This window comes from Dysidea avara, chromosome 8 (genome assembly GCF_963678975.1).
Source record: "Dysidea avara chromosome 8, odDysAvar1.4, whole genome shotgun sequence".
Classification (NCBI taxonomy): Eukaryota; Metazoa; Porifera; class Demospongiae; order Dictyoceratida; family Dysideidae; genus Dysidea; species Dysidea avara.
Window position 1 is genome coordinate 9,003,410 of NC_089279.1, and position 12,045 is coordinate 9,015,454.

The 12,045-nt window shown below is 38.3% G+C and overlaps 1 protein-coding gene and 1 long non-coding RNA gene across 5 annotated transcripts; one reads left to right on the top strand and one right to left on the bottom strand.

The window, feature by feature from the left end:
* The first annotated feature begins 269 nt into the window (after positions 1-269).
* On the top strand, positions 270-1,106 carry LOC136264242 (uncharacterized). Its single transcript, XR_010705016.1, has 2 exons — positions 270-484; positions 685-1,106. It is a non-coding gene; the product is annotated as an uncharacterized lncRNA (long non-coding RNA).
* On the bottom strand, positions 687-10,828 carry LOC136264241 (uncharacterized). 4 transcript variants are annotated; one of them, XM_066058954.1, is made up of 8 exons: positions 10,677-10,828; positions 10,199-10,261; positions 10,105-10,149; positions 9,964-10,053; positions 5,656-5,789; positions 4,660-4,738; positions 4,513-4,608; positions 687-4,257 (listed from the first exon to the last, which is right to left on the bottom strand). In XM_066058954.1, exons 1-8 carry the CDS (start codon positions 10,716-10,718, stop codon positions 1,141-1,143), a joined length of 3,666 nt encoding a protein of 1,221 aa, XP_065915026.1. In that variant the 5' UTR covers positions 10,719-10,828; the 3' UTR covers positions 687-1,140. The 4 variants fall into 4 exon arrangements, with proteins under 4 accessions (XP_065915026.1, XP_065915025.1, XP_065915028.1 ...); XM_066058953.1 differs by having other exon boundaries at positions 5,638-5,789; XM_066058956.1 differs by lacking the exon at positions 4,513-4,608.
* Positions 10,829-12,045: the final 1,217 nt, after the last annotated feature.

A 12,045-nucleotide genomic window follows, 5' to 3' on the forward strand; every position in this document is an offset into this window, starting at 1 on the left:
TCGTGCTACATACTGCACTTACTAATAAATGAGCGTGGCTGAGCGTATGTTTGTAACGCGATAAGTGGGCGTGGCTCACGAAAGAACTACGCGATAGCGTTTATAGGTTTCCACGTCGTCAAAAGAACAATTTCGTTTCTCGCGTGATGCAATCCGGGTCAGACACGGATGACCCGGAGAAAATGTGACCCGGATGACCCGACCGGGGCGAATTTTTTTTTTGGGACCAGTTCTGACTTAGAAATTTTTCTGAATGTAAAATACTGAAATATCCGAGATAGTATGCGAAATTGATTAGTGGTCGTTTGTGGTTTGTGCCAGGGGACTCTTTGTGGCAAGACTTCCGCCCTACGCAGGCAGCTATCGATACCATGTTAACACCGTGGTGGCGACCATGGATCAGATGGATAGCAACTCTTAGCGACACTCGCAAACGCCATTCTCGTTATTGGATACAAAGTGATGCCAGACATCCACCACCAAGGTGCACAATAATTTAAAACATCAGAGGAAGACGCATCAATTATAGTTGTACAGTGGGACCTTGAGTGAGACCCTATATAAAGGACACTTTAACCTTTTACAGTGTAACTGTGGCTATCTGCATGCATTGTAAATTTTTACGAGTTCTACTGAGTTGCATGCACATAAATTGACTCATGATATTTTTTTTTTAATTTGTAGGACACTTGCTGACCAGCTATTTATGAATTGAGGATATTGTACAAACACATCAATCAGGGTTAACAGATTCCTCTGTACAGTGGGACTGGAGATATGTGGTCACATTTGAGTTGCAGCAAGTGTGGAAGTCTTATTAATGAGTCAAGCAATGGGAACATACCATGGTGTGACTTGGAGTGTGTAAACTGATATATGCAGATGGGTTTCTAAGATACCAACAATACAACAGATCAACGGATTCTTTATTCCTGGAGTAGCTTTACTGAGGCTAGTTCGTTTACCACACTTGTGACATGTAGCTAGCTAACTGCTGAAACCAGCTTGTTAATTCAAAGAAATATTGGATTTAACTTTGATGAATTCTATATTGTTGTATTTTGTGTGTTTTCACTGTTAAAGTATTACAATAACACTAAAATACACTATACCAATGTAACGATCAATCTGCTCAGGAAGTCACCGTTTTCCAGCATTTTGCTGGCCTAACTGTACATTTGTACTAAAAGAATGCAGCCTTTTTGGAGGCTTTGAATTTCTTGCAGGAATATTATAACGGCTGACGGCTCCACCTTTTGTACGCTGAGTCGAGCTTTCAAGTTTAACTGGCCTTCCTAACTGAGTCCTTTGTTTTCCACGTGAAAGAGTCTTGCGACGACAACCTGCAGCTGTTGCTTGAACAGAAATTCTCCTACCATGTCGTAACGCTCCTACTTGTCTGGTAATAGTACCACCGAATACCCAACCAAACTTGTGAAATGCAGATGTTAGTGTGTTGTAGTTAGGGCTTTGTTGTAGCATTTTTTTGTACCTTTCACAAAATTTTTTAACTCCTGTACTTAGATGGTTATCTGAGTCAGATTTCACACGTTCCTTCAGGTCATTGAATACAAATTCAATATCCTGAAGCAAAGAAGTAGAACCACACTGTTGTGTATCAAGTATACTGACAGTACGACTGTCGATATTGCTTGGCATAACCAAGTGTTGGCTATCATCAAGTGTATCATCTAATGCACCTTCTTTAATTATCTTCCAGGAATTAGATGAAAAATCAAATGTGGTCTCTTCTACACAATCTACAGTGGATTGACACTTGAAAGATTCATCAGCCTTCTGGTGCAAAGAAGAATAATAGCTTAAATCTTGTACAGCTTTATCTCCTAGAGCAATCATTGCTAATTCTCGCCTTTTCTCTGGAAACATAGATGGAATGCTATTGCATGACGCATAGTGAAAGTGTTTTGTAATTGCCGCTTGATGTGAACAAGGAGACCCGTCACTTCCAAGAGGACAGGTGCAAACACTAAACTGCATGTCAATGGTGTAAACAACTCCACAAGATGTTTGACTATCTACCATGAACACATTTGGATCTTCAGTTGGTGCAATATTCTCCTTTGCAATTGTACTTGACTTCATTCCACAAAAGCGAAGGCTAATGCAACGTTCAATGTGATTGTTGGCAAGGTGAAGAAGTTTGCGTTTGTAGTACAAATCCATTGTATCAACAACAAAAGATATCATTTCAATCAAATTGTATGCTTTGATACGTGAAAAAACAAGTTCTTTCATAATCTTTATGCCAGATTCTGCATAGTTATTTGTGTGATTCCCTCGCACCAGTAGATGTTCTCGATAACATATAGACCATTTTTCCTTCCTTGACCAGTGAGTATTGACATGCTCAATGAATTGTGGATAAAGTTTAACTGTTTTGTCTTTCAGAAGTTCAGTGTATTTGCTACAGAGCTGCTGCTCAGTTTTGGCATAAACAAGATCTTTAACTTTCAACATCAATGGCTGCCGATGATTAGCAGGAATGTGATGTTTTCCATCATGAAGCCAGGTCCAAAAACTTTGAAGCACATGAAAGACACACAGAAGTTGTCTTGCCTTAGGCCATGTCGCTGTAACTGCTAGGCTTTGTGATGAACTGTCATCACTCATTATTATTTGTGGACCAGTTGAAGGACCTTGACCAAAAAATGCTTTATCAGGTAGTATTCCACAGAAAGATGCTAGTGAAGCTTCTAAAGTTGGTGCTTTTTCATCAGATGTTATTAATACCCCTAAGGGAAGACCACCGCCAGAATGGCTAGTTGAAATTATAAACATTGAGAGATTGTAACGATCTAAGCTTGACGTTGAATCTATAAAAGCTATTTCACCAGCCTGCGGTATATTCTCGTGTACTCTAGCCATTAAAGGAGTACATATAGCAACATTCAAAGGTGATGGCACACTCTTCCTTTTTTTACGAGGTGGTTCGTTTTCATCATTTACATCACTTTCTGAAACTTCAGCTTTTTCATCATACATCTCAGTAGCATACTTTTGCATGACAATTTTCCCACCAGATGACTTATTATAATTCTCAATTATTTCATCAAGCTTTTTAAACATTTCACATCCATTTTCTGGGCCAAGCTCTTTTGTTCTCCATTCATCATATAGACGAGAAACGTCTTGTGGGTTAGGATTAAATGCCCTATCACCTACTTTAACCATCTCTTCTTCCTCATCTGCTTCTAACATCATTCTAGTTTCATAAGTGTGCCGGGCAGTTGCAACAGAATGTCCAGAACTGAATAATCTATAATATGACTCCTTTGTTTGTGAGGCAATAGGTCGAAAACTCAAGGCATGTGCTGAATCGACAGGATGATCATGATTAAAACACATTTTGATAATTGTCGGATGTGATATTTTCACACAGTTTAATTGACTCTTTCTTTTCATTTTATTGGAAGGAACAGTCACAGTCAATATTAAAGAGCTAGGGCAATCAGTTTTCTTGTTCCTTACACTTTCTAAGAAGGGTCGCTTTTCTTTACTCTTCTTTGGTTTTTCCATCTGTTTTGGAGTTAAAGGGTTTTTTTTGTGTTGACAGTGCATGTACGCTTTATACAATACCTTTTGTCCCTTGCTCTGCCTACCGCCTGCGTGACGGTAGGTACATTTAGAGTGCAAGAACATATCTGAAAGCCACTGTGAAGCCTGGTCACCAGAGGAAATATTGATGCGAGCTTGAAATTCAAATGAAAATTTTGGAGCTCCAGAAAAGTCTTCACATGGCAATGTTTGAAAGTTATCTATTACATAGGTGTACTGTGACTGACTAGGCAGAACTGCTTGAAGTTCTTCTGGTAACTCTTCCCAAGAGTTAACATTAATTTTGTTATCTTTCTTTAGAAAGCTAAAGCTGTTGTCACCAGGGGATTCATCAACAGGTGTATGTGCGAGAATATGGACAGAACTATCTTCCATGGGTGTTCGTAGGAAGTCGTCATCAACAAGTACCTGTGGAAAACTGTCACTGAATGCTGTTTGTAGGGAATTATCATCAACTGGTGGTTCACAGGAACCACTTTTGATAGGTGACTGAGGGAAACCATCATTGATACAGGTAGGTATTTTTAGGGAGTCATTGTCAACATGGCTTACATCCATCTTCTTGTGTAATGGCAAAATGCTCTCATTGTTAGTGTGAATATCTTTTCCACATACTACTGGTAGCACTCTTTGATTATGTAGCTCATCAGCCATCATTAAGCGTATTGCAGGGATATCCTCCTGTGATGTGAAACAAACATGGCTAACGTTATTCAATGTCACTCATTACAGAACAACTAATTTTTGGCATTAAGTAGCACAAACTCCAATGTATAACACAATACATTGCTTACACTAAAAATCACAGCAGCAATCAACCCAACTTGGAATGAACTATGTAGACATGTTATCACCGTGCACTCACACACACACAACAACAACACACACACACAAACACTCATGTACGCACACAAATACAATAGTATGCTAGCTTACTTGATTAAAAAGCATTTTCTGACCAAGCACAAGACAGCGTGCATAACTTAAGACAAACACTCCACAATCATGGCCAGATGATTGGCGAGGAATTCCCTACATCGCATTACAAGTATAAGGTTCTGATATCCATAATGCAGCCATTACCTCTGCTTCAACAAACTTCCACAAATTCCATGGAATAGCTTCTTTATTCTTAGTTAGCTGATGTACATCAAATATTTGCCTGTTTAATAGAGATATCATTTTATGTTACACAATCTTAGGTGATGTATTAGTTAGCGCAGTTTTGCATGGGAGGATCAATGGTACTGGCCATACATGTAAGCTTTCACATTTAATCTTTTCAGTTTCATAGTTTACAAACAAGCACAAATTTAAGTCAAAAAGTCATTAACCATTTTACGTACCATATTTACTTGGTTAAATGCAATGGCATTTATTAAGTACCTTAGTTCAGGAAATCAATGTAACTAGACCACTATACTTGATGATTGAAAATGAAGTTAAAGCTCATGATTTTAAAATCAATTGTGGGACCACTAAAGTATGGCTACTAGTGAAGGTGCAGCATTTACAAGTAAATACAGTAATAGCAAAGCATTAATACTGTATTTACTTAGTTAAACTCCGCACCTCAAATAGTCGCTGCATTTGAATAGTGGCTGCAATAAATGCTACAACTGTTAGTATAAATGCCACCCTTGAATAAATGCCGTGGCTATTAACAAATGCCTCGCACTGTATGGTAGACAGTTTGGCACAGCAGACAATTCGGACGAAAATGGACAGTCCTTCATGGAATTTGTGCTTGGTTTGAGCATTAACCACATGTAATCAGCATTTAAGTACAATAAACACATCCCTGGAACAGTAGCCACCCTTGAATAGTAGCTGCATCGATTTTTGGGACTAAGGTAATAGTAGCTGTGGCGTTTAACCAAGTAAATATGGTAATCTCAATGTCTTAGATTCAAGTTTTTTTCAGAACTCCCCCATAAAGCAATAAATCAGTTAAAGCATTGTACAGAAAATGCAGTTATTGTGTTGGGGCCTCATAGTTAATGCAGCACTTCCACATTGTACTTGTAATTTATGTTAACTCATGCGTATTTAAAACCGTACTGGTATGTGTCAAAGTACTTTGATCCACTTCCTCTCAGAGAATCATAATAAATCATCTCCCTTCTAGATCCATTAGCTGTCATAAGAGTCCAGTGGCATCCATCAACATTAATAAAGCCTATCACCATATAGCACTCCAACAGGTTGTCAATCTGTATACATAAATTGTCTGTATGACCACATTGACCATTAAGATAGCATAATGTAGGCAACAAATTGCAATAAAAATAAAATGGACATTTAATTTTTCAGTTACTAGTAATTTTGAATGCTTTGTCCATTGCAAGGTGATAATCAGCTATATATAGTACTTGCCACAGCAACATATAATAAACGCACACATAAAATGTATTACGAGTGGTATATAGTCCTTGATATATATGTCACGATATTATACAAAGTTGGTAGAGAAGATCAGTGTAGAAAAGGAGTATTCTCTAACAGACGCAGTCTTATTTGGTTTTTCATGAAACTATATATTTGTCCTCTGCTGATTAATATTGGATGTAATGGCATTTGATGTGCCATATTTGTTTGAGAAAGCATGTTTGTGTAGACAAATCATGGTGGTGGAAGCATGTACTTAGACTAGCTTAATTAACGCATATGAAGGAGTAGCATTTGTTCTGTGTTAATAGCACTACTATGTGGTAAGTCGGCATTGTGTGAGGCATAACACTCGGGCTACTTTACCACTGGCAATGGAAACTACTGACTCTCATTCACATAAACTCAAGTGAGGGCTCTATATTCTGTTATCCTTTCTCAGAAGAATGATATCTAGTAGAATCAGTTTTGAATAAAACGTCACCTTCCTTTGCGTAAATGGCTAGCTTTACTTAAGTTTGCCCTGCAAATTTATTACAGGAAATGTCACCGTTTCGTGTAATTTATACGGGGTCATTTCCAATCCACGTGTAACATATGTGACCAGCTGAGCGTAAACCCGCCTAGTTTGCATAATTCTGTTGTCGAGAAAAACTGCATTGAAATACATTGGGTAAAAAACGCCATAGATATTATAACACCTGGATTGGAAACGGTTTTCGCGGACCCAATATACCCTGTAGTTATGACGTAGGCACTCTTGAAACAATCCCTGTTATCCGCGCTAGGGAAAAATAATTACCTTTGGACGCTGAAAAGTCACTCGAGAATCTGAAAACTGATGAGTTATCGACGTGGTTAGTCATATTATAACATGTTGTACACGCTAGTCCAGTTTTTGTACGAAAAAAGTGCATATTCACGTTTTGAAAATATGCGCTATTTTTGCTTCCTCTCTCTTTCACTGGAGCAAGCAAAAATTCTAAATTGTTTTATGTCACGAATGTATGCTGTATTGATGCGCTATTCAATAGTGATACTGTACTGTGAGTTTAGAGGTGTTATTGTAACAAATTCGTGACTTGTGCCAAATTTTAGCCAGTGGTATCTTTTTGCCTGTTTCACAAATGGGCGTGAAACTATCCAGACAAGCATCTTTTGATCGTTTTGAGTCGCCGAGGTGATTGTCTGTGATAAAATACATCACTTAGGCTATATTTTGAGTTGGTATCTGTAGTAGATTAAGAACAACAGACCATCCATTGGTTTCATGCCAACAATCTTTGCTTCCTTGTGTATGGACCCTAAATGTGAGTCATTCTTCTAGATACAAGTTCAGTTTTAATGGTGCCACAATATGTAAGGATGTGAGGTAAAGAGTTTTAATCGTGCTAAGTGTGTTAGTTCAAAATTTCATTGTAACCAACCTGGTGTAAATTTGAAGGTGACAATGATTATTTGGTTAGTGTACCATCATTACTGCTGTAAATATGCACAAATAAGAAGGGTAAGGAATAGTTGAACTGTTGCGAATGTTGAAGTGCTGATCATTTGGTACATTTGTCTGGCCATAGTTCTGAAATTTTGTGGCACTATCATGTCCACAGTAATTTACTATACTAAGGCCATACCAAATTAATCATGTATTTCATGGATTGTTTGCCCTCTAGTAGTGAGCCAGCAGGTTTTGATAGTTATATGACTGCTCTATTAGAGTATCTTTATCTTGACTGGTGCAAAAGCTGAAGTCCTTCCATAATAAAGGGACGGAGCTCCATTTCCTTCCCCTTGGCTACTACACCTGTTACTGCTTGCACAATATTTTATTTTTGAGTTTGCCAAAACAGTGACCCACCGCATCCGCATCCCTGAAACATAAGATTAATTTGTCATGGCCTAAGCTGATCACTGGTTTTATATTTTTGTTGTATAGTTGTACTGCACAAAAGCAACTTGAGCTGTGAAAAGGGTTCCAGCCTTCGAAAGCCTGGGTAAATAAAGCTGTGCACCAAGAGAAATTAAAGTAAAGTAGTGCTGACCCAGTCTGGGTGGTAAAGGCTTTAGCTCCATTGGTTGTACAGTAAATAGTTAGTTGTTAGTTTGACTGGTTAATTTTCAACTATATGTTTGAGTATGTAGTAGTGTAATGGACTGTAAGTCCACACTTTTTACATTGCCACTCGTAACTGGCCTTGTGCAACAGTTTTCAAAAATTGACAATAACAAGCCAAATAGAAACCAAACTATACAGTGCCATGATATCACATGTTTTACCCCATCAAACAGGACCTGAGGACACTAGGCACCATCTGTAAATATACGTAATTTGAAGGCCCGTATCACATACAAGTGAGAACCACATGACTTATTGTGGTGCATGACTTACATACGGTCCCTTATGCTATATGCTGATGTAGTACACTACTAATACTATACAAAGTACATGTTGTGTTCTTGTGTATTTATTAATCAACTCATTATTGTATTTAGTGGATAGTTGTGTATCACTTTTAATGCTGTATAGGATTGTATTTGTGTCAGCAAGTATACATGGAGAAGTGTCAGCAAGGAAAGGATGTAACGTTAAGTCATCATCTTGATTGATTCTGTGGTGTGTACTTAATGGAGATGGACTAAAAGACTTGGATAGCAACTGCAGTTGTCAGAAGAAAATGTTTCTCCATAATTAGATTGTTATGACTCCTCTTGTGGGAAGTGTGTTCATGGTTGTGTGTGTGTGCCTGTGTGATAAACTATATTATTGTTAATATGGCCGGGTAGTGCATGAATTGACTAGGACCGATTTTCCCGGCGAAACAGTCATCGAGACCGTTCGTTTGTGTGATGAAGTAACTCTAATACAACACACGCTATTCTACTACAACGCACAGCTGGTGACAAAATTAGTCATTGGTTGTGTAGCGCGGCTAGTTTCCCATATATACTTGAATTGACTGGCTTCCCAATGAAATTGTGCACCTAAGGCTAAGTAAAGAAACCCTTCCATTTCTTCGCCAGCACATAAAATAGCCGTGTATTCGGTCCTTCCTGAAGCTTGCCTCCACACTTCCGGTAACACGGAGTGTTTCAACGCGCGAACTCCGTTTCCAATCCCGGTCTTTTAAGTAATATACTATCTATGAAAACGCGTACTACAAAAAATAATTTTATGCACGTTTTAATTGCTTCAGTTAACACTGAAACAAAGCCCAAATTGAGCAAACTAAGTGACCAACCGATTCGCCTATTAATGGTGAGTAAGAATATCTTTGTTTCGTTTTAGTGGCATGAAGCAAACCTGAGTTATGGTTATGGCTGTTTGTTTACGTTGCGGTAAAATATTACGTAAATGTCGCCGTTTCTAAGCTAAAACAGCCTTCTTTGTTAAATGCATGGGTGCACTGAGGCCAAACACTACACCTTGCTAAATGCCCCAATTCATCGTGAATACAATGAGCAAAGTCCCATCTTCCTAGCTTGTTTCCTTCATGAGTTATGATTGATTATTTTAGCACCTGTAATTTTTTCCCTATGCAAATTGATTGCTTTGCTCTTTCTGTTGTCTATCGCTATAACTCCACAACTATCCACCAGATAAGGCTAAAACCTTGACAGCCCATTGGTTTTACCCTGTGGATAACAAAGAAGTTATAAAAAGAAGTTTGACAAAAATGCAAACTAGTCGGGTTTTCGCTCAGCGGGTCACATATATTATCCATGGTACTTGCCCAGCCGTTGCAATAAGTCATTATATAATACAACTATGTGTACACTACTATATGATTTGGCACTTGTCAAAAACTAACCATCCCTTTACATTCTTTTTTGCCCCACTCAATAATGAGATGGTTGTAATGCCATGCTCTGTATAAGTAGGCCATACCAATTTGAAAGTTACTATCATATTAATAAATTCTAAAATAAAACCCAAGATGCCGTAAGTGACTTTTGTATCAACTTGGGTATTTCAAAGAGGTATACACTATAGGTAGCTAGTACCTTCTTAAACCAACTACACAGTGAGTTTGCTCCACTCCGTTGTAGCTTTTCTACCATAAATGATGTAAAAATGACTACATCCTTTCCATTCTACAGGAAAAGTAAGATGTTAGCTACCGCAGGTTTGACCATTTAATGTACCTTCTTTGCTTCCACCTGCATAAGATTCAAATATCTTCGTATCACCTTTAACAATACATCTGTAAATATGTATCAACAGAACATAATCCCTCACTTCATCAGTTAGCATTCCTCCCAGCGTAGTATTAAAAACATCGGTTTCCCTCTGTGGCTCTCCCTACCGAAAGAAAACACGAATTCCTCCGCTAAATTATAGACTCACTATAAACGTGTACTCAAACTACTAATGCACCTATCAATGTTATCCCCCACCTACCCCCTCCCGGGCGTAGTGGGGGAAATGGTGGGGATTTGACTTTTTGAAAAATCAAATTCTCCACCCATGGGGGAACGACTAGTGGTCAAATCTCCATGTAGTATGGCTGTTAGGTACTTTAGGAAACAGGTCAATTCCTTTAGCTTGCAAGTTAAAACAAACATCTAAAATTTCGAGCGGTCAAATGCCCCACTAGTGGGACAGAGTTTCAGATCAAATCAGGTCAAAATCCCCCACTAATCCCCTAGTAAGCCCGGGAGGGGGGTAGTGGGGCTTAACATTGATAGGTGCATAAGCCCATGCTTTTTTTACTAACCTCTAAATCAGAGTCTAAATCAATCACTTCATCGATACTCATTATCACTGTTAGCAATGCTTTACAGCGGGCACACTCACCCGTATGAACGGCTCTAATGTTTCGATGGGAAAGGATTTTACTAATCAATGTCACATACTATCTCAGATATTTCAGTATTTTATATTCAGAAAAATTTCTAAGTCAGAACTGGTCCCAAAAAAAAAATTCGCCCGACCCGGTTTCAACGCTGGTACAAACTAAGGATATAGGTTAGCTCGTACAGCAGTGATACAGTGGTAGAGTGCTGAGCTAGAGCATGGGAGGTCCTGGGTTCAAGCCTCGCTTTTTCCGAATTTTTTTTCTTAGGTTTTTTGTCTAAGTTTTTTTTTATTCACGTGATTGCCATGACTCTAGGCACAGCCGATAAATAAACAAAATTTAAGAGCTTAAACAATTAAATTACAGAACTGAAGGTTTTATTATTATTATTATTTGTTAATTGGTATAAGGAAGACAAAGTCTTATAAAAACCAATCTCAAATACATCTAAATAAAATCAAACCGGCGGTCATGTAAAAATACATCTAATATAGTCTTAAAGATCAGTACATTAATTAGGGTCTTGCAGACATTACTTAAAATGCAAAAATTACCATACCCTTTATGGGAAATTTTTAAGTAACCAGCACCATCATACTTACGGAGTAACTTTAAGTTATGTGTTCCGTCTTCATTACGGGGAAACTTTAAGTAATCATCTCCGTCATCTTTACAGGAGAATTTTAAGCCACTGTGTTATGTGATCTTGTTTCATTTGTGAACTCCTGAGGTATCTGTAGTTGTGACGTGTCTGCCTCCCACTGTCACGCAATCTGTCCCATGAATTCCCTGCTACAGTACCATATTTATTACCTGGACTGCCACATAAGCTTTTGCTTTTCAAATCAATTGTGGTACCTCCACACACACCTTCTATAATCACTTGCCCATATTATGTGACTTTAGCAGACCTTTACCACTTGATTTTGGTCATGTGACTTTGGCGGTTCAACCATGAATTTAGCGGGCTTTACCACATGATATTTGATCACGTGACTTTTGGCGGTTCAACCACATGGATTGTGAAGTGTACTGTAATGAGGCTGCATTAAGGAAGCCCTCTTTGCAGCAATTGCGTAGAATTATTACACCGTAACCCCAAAAGAACTGGATATTCACTGGTGATTATACCTCATGAATCTTTGTACAAAATTGAATAATACTGTGTTGTGTGCATTGGTGCCTGTAGAAGAGAGTCCCAGCACCAGACTACCCAGCACCAACATTGTTAGTTCTCAGAACTCCCATCACAGTAATGATCTATGGATGGTGTTGAGGCCAGTAAAGT